The sequence below is a fragment of the Melanostigma gelatinosum genome (assembly GCF_949748355.1).
Source record: "Melanostigma gelatinosum genome assembly, chromosome: 11".
NCBI lineage: Eukaryota > Metazoa > Chordata > Actinopteri > Perciformes > Zoarcidae > Melanostigma > Melanostigma gelatinosum.
In genome coordinates, this window is record NC_136644.1 from 17,973,660 (window position 1) to 17,989,341 (window position 15,682).

A 15,682-nucleotide genomic window follows, 5' to 3' on the forward strand; every position below is an offset into this window, starting at 1 on the left:
AAGCCAGTCCCAGCAGAGATGCTTACATTTCAAAACAGCCCACAGAACTTGTCTCAGTAACTTGTGTCTCCTTAATATGTAAAACACATAACTTATTGGGCACCTGGGAACTAGAAAGACTTTCATACACTAGTTGTGTCTGACACAAGGGATAGAAATGAACCAACTCAGGATCATTAGCATTATTATTAAGTGTAGATTTATTTTTTGTTTTTCTCTCTTGTGTTCTCTTGCTCACCAAAAACAAAATAATATGTTGTAAAATAAATATCCATGCATAACATAACCAAAGCTATATTTAGGAATATCCATTAGTTTCAAGTGTATAAAGCAAAACATGGTTGGTGGGCCCAAACTAAAATTTCAGAAGGAGTCCACATGATGGTGCTATAAAGAAAAGTTTCATGTTAAAATATTTCAAATAAGGCCATAAATCCAATGGCCTTGTTCAATAACCTCTGACCAAATCAATCACACAACTATAACACCGTTACACTGTTTGTTTGGTGAAATCGTTGCACTATTGTATAGTTATATGAATTTTATTCTATTTCATTGTATATATTGTGCATTTTATATTTTTACTCTGTTATTTTGATTGCTTAGCTGTACCATAAATGCTGCTGTAGCGAAAAAATGTCAAAAAATGTAATCAGCACAGTGTTCCACAAAACCTGTTGCATATCTTAACAGTTGCATCTCGCTGTCAGCGACACGGTGGTAGATGGTAAAGTTGTGGATGACTCCATCCGGGGACTGTACTTTTACATTGCAGGTAAACCAGGTGTCTTCTGGGAGCAGAGCGAGATACATTTTTGTCACCTCAATCTGCACCAGTTTCCCAAGAGACACAGACAATTTTGACTCGTACAAGCATATGTTTATATGCACCATGTTTAATTTGATTTATTTAGCACATACAGTTTACTGAAAGAAGCTTGATTGAAAGTTTCGTCTGACGATGACACAGAGCTGATACGAGTTATTTCTAACAAAACATATGTAGCCTATTTATTGCTCTGTAGATCAATTGCCAAACAGCAAATAGGCTCACAAAGAGAACAAACTGCAAATTAATTAGCAGTGAATGTGTGGCACTGAGTGTTTGAGAAGACAGGGAAATATGAGCGAAGTGTAATCAGAAAAGATATAGCTTTTACAAAATAAGAGTTCAGTCAGTATTCACTGTTGATGTTTCTTTATTATCATTTATGTGAGAAATCATGTGAAAAGAGAATTTAGACTGGAATGGAAAGTAATGTGTTTCTGGCATTTTATCTGAGTTGGAAATGAAAGTGAAATGTTTGCTATGAGTTATATTTGTTATAGAGTAGCTAACGTAAGTACAGCAGAAGAAAGCCATCAGTACGTGATGAGCAAAGTGTAATCATAACAGGAGAGCACTTCTGACCTGACCTGATGTATTTTCATATTTTTACAGGTTATTAAAAGTGTTGCACTAGAGTGAGCTTCGTGTCATTCTTGGTCCTGTAACAAATGGCCACAACACAACACATGTGCTGCAGAGTTGTCCCAGAAAAAATAACAGATAAAATCATTCTTGTTTTGAAAAAGGAAAAGCAAATTTAAAATATAAGATGTGGCTTATGATTTAAAACAATACATTTTTACTTCAGTGAAATCAATCAGCATACAACAATCACATGCAGTGTTGAATTTGGCCAACATCTGTGGAGGTCACACCTTCTGATATTCAAAGGGCCACACTATTTTCTACCACCTTTGGATCCAGGTATGTGTATGGGACGTCCAGATCCTCGTTTCTGTCTGTGATGGCCTCACTTAACTCATGAAGATCTTTTTGAAAATCCTCCATCAGCTTGCAGGGCATCTTCTCACTAAAAAGCTCCTCTGGGTACTTGCCAAGAAAGACCTGATGACATGAATGATACATTTATAAATGTTTAGAGTGATAAAAACTGACTTTTGGCAAGATACAGTCATGTACAGTTTTAGTTGGCGGGACACAAATGACCTAAACTTAAAACAACTTAAACATGAATTTAAGTTATGTGATTAAAGACTTGAGCACTTACAGAGTCAGTGGACTGCTTGCTGAGTAGCCACACGACCGCCATTCCATGAACCGTGGTGTTGACATCAGGGAATGTCTTCAGCATCGTGGTCTCACTTGTTGTCCCCTTTGTGGTTGGTGGAGGACGTTGTAGGGTGAGGGGAGTGTTGGGCATCCAGCCACCATAGTCATACTGTGATGAATGAATGATTGATAGATGACTGATTAATACAGTCTACTTTGGTCCACACTGAAATATTGGATTGGAACAAAGACATTCATGGTCCCCAGAGGATGAATCCTAATGACTTTGGTGATCCACTGATTTTTCCTCTCGTGCTGACATGAGGAGAACATTCTTGGCTTTCAGAGGAATGTCTCGACAACTTTCAGCTGGATCGTCATTAAATTTGGTTCAGACATTTAGATTTACCTCAGGACGAACTGTAATAACTTTGGTGATCCTATGACTTTTCATCGATCAGATCAAAGTTTTTATTTGTCCAATACTCTTACAACCAAATTCCTTCAAAAGTAATGACATTCCTACCAGCCTCAGCTGTACTTTGTGTTTTGTGCTGATTAGAAAAAGCTTGCTGATGCTCGCATGTTAACATGGTAAACAAAGATTGTGATTGTGATAGCCACAGTGGGCGACTGTGGCTAAGTAGATAGCAGGGCCGTCTGTCAATCAGAGGGTCGGCGGTTCAATCCCCGGATCCGGCTCTGCTAGTCGCATGTCGACGTGTCCTTGAGCAAGACACTTAACCCCAAAATTGCTCCCGTAGTTGTGCCTACAGTGTAGAGATGTGATAGACTGAATTGTAAGTCGCTTTGGATGAAAGCATCTGCTAAATGACTGTAATGTGATCTTATCAACATTATACCTGCTAAAGGTTAGTATGGCAACATGCTTTTCAGCATTTGTTGTTTTCAGCTCAAAGCATCACCGTGCCAAAGTGCAGCCTCACAGTCCTGCTAGCATGGCTGTAGACTCTTGTTTATGTTAGACTTGCTAACAGTAAAAACCTCATGAACCCATTCCACAAAAAGAACATTATTATAACTGAATTAAAAGGCCTCACCTGTCCAGCATTCACAGCAGAGTGCTGTCCTGAGCAGGTGAAGATCACCATGGTGACAAACTTGACCAACTCAGCCACGGTGGTGAAGCTCTCTGGAATTCCTGAGAATTAGAGGGAATAAACTGCATTTAAGATGTGTGGAAGACAACATTTAAGTTTGACTTCTGTTTGCATTAAGATCATAGAATGATTGATGTGCACATTCATCATCATTAAGATTGATCTTGTTTTTAAGCCCACCTCTGCCGGCTTGGGAAAGGAATCCATGTTCAAAAATGTCCGAAATCCACTTTTGCAGTTCAGAGTCTTTCTGGACCTCAGTGTCATTCTTGTAGTAGAAGCTCAGCACTCCCTGCACAAACCTTTGACAAATGTGGATAAGTTATGTTAAACACATTCCCAGTTGAATTAGCTATTTTTTTTAAATACACACTGTAGTAGTAAGACATTATTTTGTCAGACAATTTAAGGCCATCTCTTTGGAATAATCAGTTCTGTTCTTGTTAAGAATTTGGTGCAACAGCTTATTCAACACAGGAGATCAAACGACTTTAAAGAAATAATGTGACATTTTCTGAAACTTGCCCATTGTCTCTCTTGTTGAGAATGAGATGAGAATATCAATCGCACTCTCATATCTGTGTGTTAAGTATAGCTCTACAACCTGGTGGCAATAGCTTAGCATAAATACGGGAAACGTTTAGCTGGCTAGCTTCATTTAGTTAAACTATACTTACCAGCACATCTAAATTGTATTAATTTCTATTCCATTTCTATATATTTCATTTAAACTTTATACAAACAGAAAATACATTTGTTACATGCCACATTTCATTCTTGGTAAACAGTTGCCAGGTGCAGGGACTTCCTGGAATCTTCTGGCTGTGTGGCAACCTCACAATGATGACAAATAACCAGGATTAAACAAACAATATGAAATAATGTTAATTCAGGTGCTTTACAGATGTTGGGAGGCCCATTTTTAAAATTTTGAGAGATCTTCCAGTCTTTGTGCTGAGCTAGGATAATCACCTCTTCATTGGAGCTTCATACTTAACACACAAACATGAGAGTGGTTTTGATCTTCTCATCTCTTGGCCAACTCTTGGAGAGAAAGTAAAAAGTTGTATCTCTGTATGTGTTGAATTATTCCTTTCAATTAACCTGCAAATAAATGTATATTTCATATTCTGTAAATCCATTACAGTGCCCTCTGTCACAATACAAGTTATTACATTCAGACATCACCTGTCTTTGTGTTAACCACTAATGATTGCTTTTTATTGAAACTGAAGCCTTAAATGTTGAAGGGTAGGGATGCCCCTTCCCTAATCTCGCAGAAGTTCTCAATCAAAGTAGTTCAGGTTGGTTCATTCAGAAAACTTTACAGCCAACTGCCAATCTACTCAATCAAGAGGCAGATCACTCATTTACTGTATTGATATATTTTGAGGCATTGTTAACTTGCAGCAGTGCCTCTGGTGACTGCTATGGCGCATGTTTCAAGTTAAACTGTTCGTAGGAAATTGCATTAACATGGACTAACTGAATACAATTTTGCAAAGAAACTGTAAAGGGCAAAGAAGGGAAAAACATTACACATATGTTGCAGCTTAACAGATTTTTTATGAGAAACCAGCTGAGTTACATAAGATAATAAAAGCTAGCTAGTAGAGAGGGGAGGATTTAGAGCTCTTGTTTTCCAATACCAGGACACCTGTACTACCTGTGGATGATATCCCAAAGCTTGAGTCCATCATCCCGATAGTAGAACTTCGGTACATCCTCCAGCCCACGGTCAGCAATGTCGTCCGGTATGCAGAGGGAGCGGTAGGTCACTGAGGACAGTGATCTCTTCAGGAGTGTCTTCACACCCTTTCCACCTGAAGCTGCAAACTAGGAGACATTCAAATATGTAAGGATTATAGTTTGAGATAAATAATGTACATGACATTGAATATATATATATATTCAATGTCATGTGTGTATATATATATATATATATATATATATATATATATATATATATATATATATATATATATATATATATATATATATATATATATGTATATGTATGTATGTATGTATCTATGTATGTATGTATATATATATATATATATATATTTTTTTTTTTAGGTATTTAGGTGTTTGTCTTTCCGTACCTTAGTGAAAACTCCAGTCTTAGATATCAGATTTTTTCGAGCCAAGTTGTTGATCTGTAGAGTGTAGCGAGTGTGAGGTACAAGGAGCTGAGAGAAAGAGGAAAACTCTGTGAACTTCAAAGCACACAGATGAATTGATGCTGCTATACCATTCAGCCGTGTCACATTTTTGAAAATATATACACACTAACATTATGATTCATCATCCTTGGAAGACACAAAAATCAGTAACTTTAAAAAAAATTACAACTCCAGTAAAAGTTCCGTATTCTCCCTTTCAGTTACCTTGTGCAGCGGATGCACCATGGGCACGTTGCGCAGCAGTGACACTGCAAAAACCTCAGCCAGCAAATGAGTGCGCAGCAGGTGAACGTTGAGTTCATGCTCGTTGAAATCTGCACTTCTCACAAAAATCTTGGCCGTCAACCAGTCGTACTCAGAGTCAGTAGGAAAGAAGATGGGATTATCATCTGCTGGAGTCTGCTTCAGCTGCAGGAGAAGGAAGGGAGGTGTGGTTAATTCAATATATTACAAATAGTGGTAAATCACGTTAAAGGATTTTCTGAAATTGTTGTATGTTTACTATATGTTTCATCTGCTTTTCAGTGAGATACTCTGTTGATCTCTAAGAGCAAATGAATAAGTTCTTTGACTCCCATGTCAGAGCACAGGGTCAACTTGAGAACAGAAACCCGACTTCAATGATCTAATGCAGCGGTTCCCAAACTTTTTAGGCCGCGCACCCCCTTCTACATCCCGACCGGGTTCACGCACCCCCAATCCCACACACCTTAAAAAAAAAAAGGAGCAACAGAGCATATTTATAGCACATAGAAATCGGACCAATGAGAGAATAGTTTGCTCGCGCGTGGCGTTTGTTTACAATATTTAGTCCGCTGTTAAATGTTGCAGTGTGAACACAAACCGAACAAAGGGGCAACTGCAACATTGTATCATATTAATCCCTGAATCAGAACAAAGCAAACAAACTGAAGGTGTGAAAACGCCCTGAAACACTGCAACAAAGGTTCAATAACTTTCAGTTACACAAGGCGTCACTTTTAAAGAGCAATAAGGATGGTGAGGACACACGCACAGACTCAGAGGCAGATTATCACATTTAATTTACAATTAACCATACATAGAATGAGACTGCAGTTGTTTTTGGCTGTTTTGTAACTCCTCCAATTTCGATATAAACAATGTAAGGGGCTTTTGACTTGCACTGGCATGCTTGGTGTTCAGGTGGCGACGTAAATAATAGGGTTTCAGACAGTTGTTAGCCAGAACCTCACTGCACACCACGCACTGTGGTTTTGGGCAATCTGCATTGGCAATCCAAGTGAAGCCCAGACACAGAGAATTTTCATCATATTTCCTCTTTTTTCCCCCCAGTCTGATGCTCTCTCATTTCCTCTTTTTTTACCTTGACTCCGCGATGGGCCTATGTGCTCCCGATTTGTCTGTGCAATCCCTTCCTCCTTCCTCCGTCTCATCTTTCTCTGACTCCCATTCGATTTCTTCTCCCGGTCTCTCCCCAACGCAACTCTCCGTTCCTCTCGCCTCTGATTCCCCTCTCTCTCTCTCTGTATCTCTCCTCTTTTATAACTGATAGCTTTAGATGTCCCACCTGACAGTTTTCCCGATTTTCAGCCAGTTTATCATATTTGCATGAATGTTTCTGAATGAATGAAGTTAGCTGCACAAGCTAGGCTAGCTAGTGTACGTAAAAGACAGTCTGGCGGCAGGAGCAGAAGTGCATTTATTTATTAAATTGTACGTCTTTAATTTTAAATTAAAATCTTACAAGGGGGATTTTTATAATGCATGTAACCGAGCGTCTTGGGTTCGTGTATAAGGCCACTTATCATACAGTAGTAACTGGAGTCGGGAGATTAGACATCTTGTATCAGCCCACGGCTACTCCTCTTTATTATTGTTTTCTCCTTTGGCCAGAGGCGGGGGTTGCGCCTTCGCTACGGCAACCCTCAAGGGACATATCATTGTCAACACCAGAAGAACGACAAACATGAGACAGTCTGTTACATTCATGTTTTTATTTTGTGAAAATTATATTTAATATTAATTATTCCACCATTAGACCACCATTACATTTTCCCTCTCGCGCACCGCCTAGAGGCAGCTCGCGCACCCCCAGGGGTGCACGCACCACACTTTGGGAATCCCTGCTCTCATGCTTAAATTCTCATGTCTGGCCGAGGGAAAAGGGAGGCGATCTGCCAATTGCAATGAAAAGACTTCGCTGATCCACATTATTCATATATGTTTGCACTCTATTTGTGTAATTTAACGAAAGGTATTTCTGTCTTCTCTGTACATATGACATCTATAGTGTTGCATGTCTGTTCGTCCTGGAAGAGTCATCACTACTGTGAACTATTTGAGTGTTAATCTCACCTGAATAGCAATTGGCATCAGCTGATCATCAGGTGTTTTGTGAAGCAGGACGAGGGGAGCCGTCAAGTACTGCCTCTTCCCGTTGATGATGTTTGTTTTCAGACCATCCAAACGTTTGTAGTCACACAGGAATATGTTTCCTTTCTGTTTAAAAAAAAAATTCTGTTTAAAATTCTATTCACATGCAAACAGTGTGGATATTAAATATACAAAGTAAACGTTAGTGAATGTAAGTGCAACATGCTTTTTCAAATTGAACATGTCATGGAACAAAATATGACTCAAAGATCAATCAAAGTCAAGACATTCACCTCCATTTCATCTGCCAAGCTACGCTGACCACCGAGGGAGACCATGTCATCACTGACAGGAAAGTTGTTGGGCAGGACTGAACAACGTTGGATCAACATGGGGTTGACACCGTTTAGAAACTGGTAGCCAAAGAAAGCGTCCTCCTTCCAATGTTTCTGGACATAGTCTAGAAAAAAAAGATAAACTTCGAAAATCTTCCTCAATCGCAGTTATCAGCTTCACTCTAGTCTACACTGTATGTGAAACTAGAAAGTGGAAACAATGTGTTGCACAGACTGCAGTCACAGACATGGTTGGATACTGTTTATAGTTATGTATCAAAGTCTTGATTGTATGCAATTAAATACTGTTAAACGATTCCTTCTGTGACATTTTTCCCTCTGTATTAAGCCAAGTAATAAAAACAATAACATGTGTCAGTTAGCATCATGAATATCCGAATGAACATAGTTGAATCGTGCATACAATAACAAGTACTTCATTAAACTGCCATGATAGTACCTGATATCTTAGTCCGTTTGCTGCTGAACACCCGATGGATAGCATCCATATCATGCCAGTTCTTTGTGGACTGATCCAATTTCTCCAGTTCCAGCTCAACCAGCCTAGAAAATAAAAGCATAAATTAGCTTTATTATTATTCCTTAAATCATGTTCATAGGCAGGTACAGTTACATAGATAGATATCTGACAGAATTGAAGCCCTCACCCAATGGCTGCAGTGAAGCGAAACTCTGCCATCTTGGTGAAGGAGAACTGGACCTCATAAGGCAGATCACGAGGGCCCTCTGACCTCATGCAGTGGGGTATTCCCTCTAGATACACATCCCAACTGGTAAATAGAGAAGAGCTGATAATGAGGAACTTTGCACAGATACCAATGTATAAGGAGTTTTAGTTTGTATGGAAGCATAACATACTCAACTTGACTTCAAAATTGCAATTTTGCAAAATACATTTCAATAAGCCCTGGCAAGTGTAACAATGTCATATGGTGGTTAATTTTCACCCAAAGGGCGTAGATGAATGTTAGTTTTGGGGTGTTTAATAAAGTTGAAAAGTGTATAAACTCTGATTGCTCACCGATAGTCTTCACCTCGCTGCAAGATTTCAAGCTCCCGAATTTCCTTGCCAGGATGATGGTTGTCTTCAAAGACTCTCAGCGCTTGAAGAAAGAAATAACAACAAGGTTTAAAATTGTTGATAAATGCAGCGAGTTGGTTACTCCAGCCTCCTTATAGACCAGCATTTCCTTCTTTTATGTCTTCTGTGGTCAGTGAACAGCGTACAGGATGTCTGACAAGTGTAATTCACACAAACCTGTTCCCTCCTTGAAGAGGTGCACCTCACTGTCAGTGATCCAGTGGTAGATGGGAAAGTTGTAGGTGTCACCCTCAGGGGATTTCACTTCCACCTTGGCAGGGAACCAAGAGTCTTCAGGGAAGATGAAGTGAGGCTGTTTATCTATCTCAATCAGGATCAGCTTTCCAATGGAGACGGGGCAGGACACAGTAAAACTGGCCACCTGGAGTTATAACAGAAATGGGTTGCGTATTTAACCAAGAAGTGAACTGTAATATTTCAATAGTTAGCATACAATACTGAATGTAGAAGGATGGAGAATATAAGATGTATACAATGCATGAATATAATATTTATTTGGAGCTCATTATGTAGACTTTTTTTAGTTGCTTTGGTCACCTTTGTAAGTTAAAGAGTAACAGAGCAGCACATATCCTGTTGTTGCACAGTGTGAGTTGACGTGGGTTTACATCAGCTTCTCGAAATTGATATTCAATTCAATAATCTGAAGTTTAAGAAGAGTGTTATACATTTAGAGAAGGATATTTCAGACTTACTACTGCTGCAGTGCCGAAGGATATAGCCCCTTTGAGGCTCTCGAGCCAGGTGCGTTGGCTCTCTCCATCTGTGCCCACCAGCTTAATATAGATATTGTTAAACGTGCCGGCAAAGGCGAGATCGCCAGTGGCCACGGTCACTGTATAATCCACCATTTTCACACTGGCAAGCAGAGGAATCCTGGTGGGGAGAGAAAAATAATAACAATGATAATAATAATGATCAGGTTAACTGTTACAAGATGAACCTTAGTGCAAAGAAACTTTAACATACTGGTATCACAATTAAAATGGCATGAGCAAAAGATATAAGAACTAACATTAAATGTTTTTTTCCCCTCGCCAATCTATTACAGTCTAATCTTTAAAATGTAATGAATTGAATTAAAAATAATTGAATGAAGTGTCTCTCTTACCAGTTTATGAGACCAAGAAGTTTCTCTGATGAACTGCTCTCTTGATGTCTGAAAGTAATCAACACTGAATTCTCATTTTATACACAGTTTTGTGGGAGTGTCAAGTTTTGTGGGAGTGTCGAGTCAGTATCGACAGTAAATAGTTACTTCTGGTGATGGAATTTAATTTATTGGTTTATTTGATATGGGACAGTGCACGCACATTAATAAAAACATTTCTGCAAAATGCACCAGAGTTGGGACTACAGATGAAAAATAGCCTTTTGGCTATTTTTCATCTGTAGTCCCAAGACCCAGATGTTACAAAAATAAGCCAAAAAACAGAAGACAATATTAAAGTTAAAAGGTTATACAATTTTGACACTTTACAATGCGTGCACAAACAATGAAAAAAGTGAGAATAAAACCGTTATACATTGTCAAGTACAAACAAGACATGCAACACAGAGGCTCTCAAAGTCAACACACACAACGCAAATGAAATGAGGGATGACTATGTTAAAATAGAAACATGGACTAAAGACAATATTATGCTGTAGTTGTTGAGACACTAAAAAACATCCATGTCAGAGGCACAAAACATAAAAGCATGCAGAGTATGTGAAATACATAAATTAGTCAGACACAGCTAACAACAATAAAAGACATGCATGCAGGTAGATGAGGGTCGACCGGCAATTTCAAGAAAGACAGACAGGTGACAACAGACAGTTCAACACAGACAGAGATGCAGTTACAATCTAGTGCTGACAGAGCTGAGTACTAACTAACTTTCTTTAGCGGAGGAGAGGTCAAGCCATGTATAATCTTGTACACGAGACAGACATTCACATATTTAATCATGTTCTCCCAACTATACAAGTTATATTTTTTTAGTATAGGGCAATGATGAGAAAGAACAGATTTTTTATCAAGGATTTTGAGTGTTCGTTTATACAATGACTGTCGTGGTTTCAGAGTAGTGGTACTAGTCTGTGAGCAGGTTGTTAAACAGTAAGTGATATGGGAAACAACCATAGAAAGGATGTATGTCTTAGCTGCCTCTGTTGACATGTAGTTTCGTGTGAACCTGAAATTTGATAGATTAAATTTGACCCGGTTACAGACCTTTTTCACCTGAGATTTGAATGATAATTTGGAATCAAAAAGTACTCCGAGATACTTGTAGTCAGGTACAACCCGTAGTCTCTCCCCAGATACAAAAACATCCGGCTCTCATACTACCAGTTTGATTTGGTAAAAAACATACACACTGTTTTGGATACGTTTAGTTGTAAACAGCATTGCTTTAACAATGCAGTTACATGAACCATGGAGTTAGTAAGTTCATTTGCCACTTGTCCCATTTTACTACCATGCAAGTAAATCACAGTGTCATCTGCATACATTTGGATGTTGGTGTCAGGGCATGCTGATGGCAGATCATTGATATATAAAGAGAACAGCAGTGGGCCCAGGACAGATCCTTGTGGGACACCTGTGGACAAGTGGAGGGCGGTAGATTGATAGTTCTGTATTTGGACATACTGTGATCTATTTATCAAATACGATTCAATCCATTTAACTTTAGGATCCCACACTGTTCTTGAATTATTGACAGTGCGGAAGATGGCACACTTCCTGTTCTTTGAGATTGCGGGATTTAGCAGTTTCTTGTTTACATTTTGGGTAATCTTTCCAATTACACGTGGACTACCTGAACAGATGCCATCAATGGTCGGAACACTCTGTGGCTCAGTGAGTGCAGTGTCCGCCTCATGTTCTCAGAACATCAAAACATTATAAAACAACAAACTAAGCATTTACCGACACTGTTTATCCAATTATTCATCAGATAGTTTTATTAAAAACAACTGTAACATGTTTCTATGGGATAACAAATACATACAGTACAAAATCTAGTAGGGACAATTCAGTGACAGGTAAACAAGGTAATGGCAAAGTTATTAAATCACCAAATGCACAAATCACTGACTTATTTCTATTGTTCCGAACACAAACATACACTCAGTGGCCACTTGATTTTGTACACCTGTACAATCTAATGCAATTTAATACAACAGCTCTGCCATATAATCTACCTCTGCAGAGCTTATAATGTCCAGTTTTGTTGAAATTGTCAGAAATTAGTTCATTCATTTATATGTTTATTACTGAGGTCATAGGAAATGGTGGACCATATTGAGGTGTTTCTAACTCCTCCCTATTGTCACCTCTGAATATAGTGTAGTCAGGTTCAACACCATTATTAACGATGGCTTTATCATTACTAAAACACAACATATTTCTTTCAGTGTCAAAAAATTAACATTATAGACATTAAAGTCGACTTTATGGCAGAACAAATTGGATTGGTTCACACAAGTGTACCTCATAGAGTGACCACTGAGTATACAACACAGTTCCTTAGATCAACTGACTCAGAACAGACAGGTTGACATACATCTTATATATATATATTCACAGGCAGCTCCATTTATCAGTGCAAAGCAACTACAACACACAGCAGTAGATTCAGAAAAAAATAACTGATTCAATCATTCTTGTTTGGAGACAATAAATGTAAAAAGGGTCCTGAAAGAATATTTGGTGATGAAATCAAATTGTGTTGAGAAGTGGATTACAATGGTGTTTTTCATTTTACACCACAGTTCAAAAGAAAGTCTAAATTTGTTTCTTTGCTTCAATATCGGCTCAAAATGCAATATACACTCGCTCCTTTTGTTAGTGTGAAGCTGAGATACGGAGTCAAATCTGAGGGGAGGGGACAGTCAGGACTCCAGTGGGCTTCAGCTTGTTGATCCCTCCATCCAGGATACAAACCCGCTGGAAATTTACCTTAACCAGGTGTCCTGCAAACTAGGAGGACAAAAAAAAAAGGGAAGGTTCTCAGGAATTGAAAGTTCTCATGACCTCAAACAACTCAAACATCAGTGTTGTTTCCTTGAGTTAACTCTTGCAGTTACCACACATGATAAATAATCATCAGTGTATCAAAGCCGTCCTTACAAATTCGAGATTGATCTGGCCAACTGGCTAGGGGTAATACATGTAAGTATAAAATGTGACAGCCCTTCAACAATTAGAAAACACTTTGATGTCTGTGGAACATTGTGTGTGTGTGTGAGTGTGTGTGTGTGTGTGTGTGTGTGTTTCATTGTAAATGTTGTGTGTCGGAGCAGACATAAGACAGAAACTGAGATTGAGGAAGTAAAGTGAAATTGTGAAACCTCTGGATGACAATGTAAGATTTCATCATACACAACTGGTATTACAGAACATAAACTGACACATTGATGAATAAACTTTAGTTGTGTCATACAGTGCCTTGCATAAGATTTCACTCCCCTTGGATGTTTTCCCCTTTTGTTGCTTTTATACATGAAATCATGGTCAGTATAATTTGGCTTTTTTGTCAAGAATTTGAAAAAAAAAGCTTCTTTCATGTCAATGTGAAAACTGATTTTTACAAACTAATGTCAATTAATTAAAAATATATAGTGTAAAATAAGTGTTTGCATAAGTATTCACCCCCTTTAAAGTGACTGACCTAATTCAACAGAAGTCCAGCTAGTTGATGCCAGCAGTGTCACAAGTCGTGAAATGGAGATCACCTGAGTGCAGTTGATGTGTGTCAAGTGATTGTAGTATAAACACACCTGTGTCTGGGAGGTCTAGTCTCTGGTTCATCAGTATTCCTGCTACAATTGCAACATGAAGACACAATAACACTCCAAGCAACTCAGAGAAAAGATCATTGAAAAGTACAAGTCAGGAGATGGCTACAAAAATATTTCCAACTCACTGGACATCCCACAGAGTTCAGTTCAGTCCATCATTAAGAAATGGAAGGAGTGTGGCACTTGTTTAAATCTCCTAGAGCTGGCCGTCCTCACAAACTGAGTGACCGGGCAAGAAGAGGACTGATGAGGGACAAGACACCTATGAGCAAGACAACGACCCAAAGCATGCAGCAAAAGCGAAACAGAAATGGTTCAAAGACCACAAGGTGAATGTTCTGGAGTGGCCAAGTCAAAGCCCAGACCTCAATCCAATCGTGAATTTGTGTCTGGACTTGAAAAGAGCTGTTCACGCCCGATCCCTGAGCAACCTGACAGAGCTTGAGCTGTTTTGAAGAAGAATAGAGAAAAATCTTAGTGTCCAGATGTTCCAGCCTGAGTGAGACACATCCACACAGACTCAGTGCTGTGATGGCAGCCAAAGGTGTATTTACTAAACACTGACCTGAAGGGGGTGAATACTTATGTAATCATTTACTTTACCTTTTATATTTTTTATGAATTGACATTATTTTGTAAACATCGGTTTTGACTTTGATATTAAAGGTTTTTTTTTGCAAATTCTTGTCACGTGTGAGGCTGGAGTCAAATTATACTGACCATTATTTCATGTATAAAAGCAACAAAAGGATGATACATCCAAGGGGGGGGTGAATACTTATGCAAGGCACTATACATTAGGAGTTTAACCAAACCTGAATGCGTAGCCTGGTAGTTTATCTCACAATCTATATAGATGTCCGGCCATTCAACATTAATGCTTACATGGTGTTATTTATGGGACACAGTTCATTGGACTGAAGATAGTCTTGAATGCTTTACATGTGAAAACCGGAAGTTTTATTTAAACAAAATCAGTCGAGCTTCACAGATGAGCTCATTGCAAAACTGAGTTCCTTTATGTTAACAAATAAAACATCCTAAATGTGTGAGATTGCCCTAAAAGTCCCTGAGTTCAGTTATTTTGGCTTTTTGCATTCGAGCTCTGCTCAGGTTGAAGGAGGCTGGAGTCATGCTGTGAAATAAGCAAGGTCACAGGACTTCACAAACTACCGTACTTATTGTGATAGAGGTGTATTTTGTGGAGCTCTATGAGGTGCAATGAAGCAAACAGGGGAGTCAAGTCAGTCAAATACAGTCAATACAAGTGGTCTAAACAAAGGTGAAAGAACCTTAAAAATGTATATATAAAATATATGTAAATAACTTTAATTATTAATGAGTGAAAAGTATGCTTTTCACAAGAGCTGGAAAAACACAATTCTTTAGTTCTACCTTTTAAGCACACCTCTCAACTGGCTACTTTGCTTCCCTGTTGCCATGGCTTCGATCTACAAATGTGTTTGGCAATCTGTCTGTAACTTTATGTTTTTTGTCCTGAGCCTAGGCTCACAGGCTCATAAAAGTCATGCTGTCTAATTATCTAATAGAAAATTAAAAAAACATAATGGACATAGAAATTTAAATTTTTTTAAAATACGGAGTAAAACCCAGCAACAATTTATGTACAAAAATAATCCCTCTGACTAAAAACTGTGATGTTTAATTGACCAGATTAATTTATTTCATTTTATTCATGTGTCTATCACAAA

At 38.5% G+C, this 15,682-nt stretch overlaps 2 protein-coding genes across 2 annotated transcripts in view; both read right to left on the reverse strand.

Moving 5' to 3' along the window:
* Positions 1-1,714: 1,714 nt before the first annotated feature.
* Positions 1,715-10,315, reverse strand: LOC306785031 (polyunsaturated fatty acid lipoxygenase ALOX15B-like; the record flags this gene model as incomplete). The annotated part of the gene is made up of 15 exons (XM_079279258.1): positions 10,291-10,315; positions 9,875-10,055; positions 9,336-9,540; positions 9,099-9,180; positions 8,725-8,847; positions 8,517-8,620; positions 8,015-8,181; positions 7,704-7,847; positions 5,571-5,774; positions 5,286-5,372; positions 4,847-5,016; positions 3,361-3,482; positions 3,121-3,221; positions 2,058-2,228; positions 1,715-1,894 (listed from the first exon to the last, which is right to left on the reverse strand). Exons 2-15 carry the CDS (start codon positions 10,028-10,030, stop codon positions 1,715-1,717), a joined length of 2,016 nt encoding a protein of 671 aa, XP_079135384.1. The 5' UTR covers positions 10,031-10,055; positions 10,291-10,315.
* A 1,850-nt stretch (positions 10,316-12,165) lies between these two features.
* The window catches only part of tbck (TBC1 domain containing kinase), a 39,134-nt gene continuing 35,617 nt past the window's right edge, over positions 12,166-15,682 (reverse strand). The window contains exon 26 of the mRNA XM_079278790.1: positions 12,166-13,149. Within this exon, the coding sequence (XP_079134916.1) occupies positions 13,039-13,149 (111 nt within the window). The 3' untranslated portion in view covers positions 12,166-13,038. The remainder of the gene's footprint in view (positions 13,150-15,682) is intronic.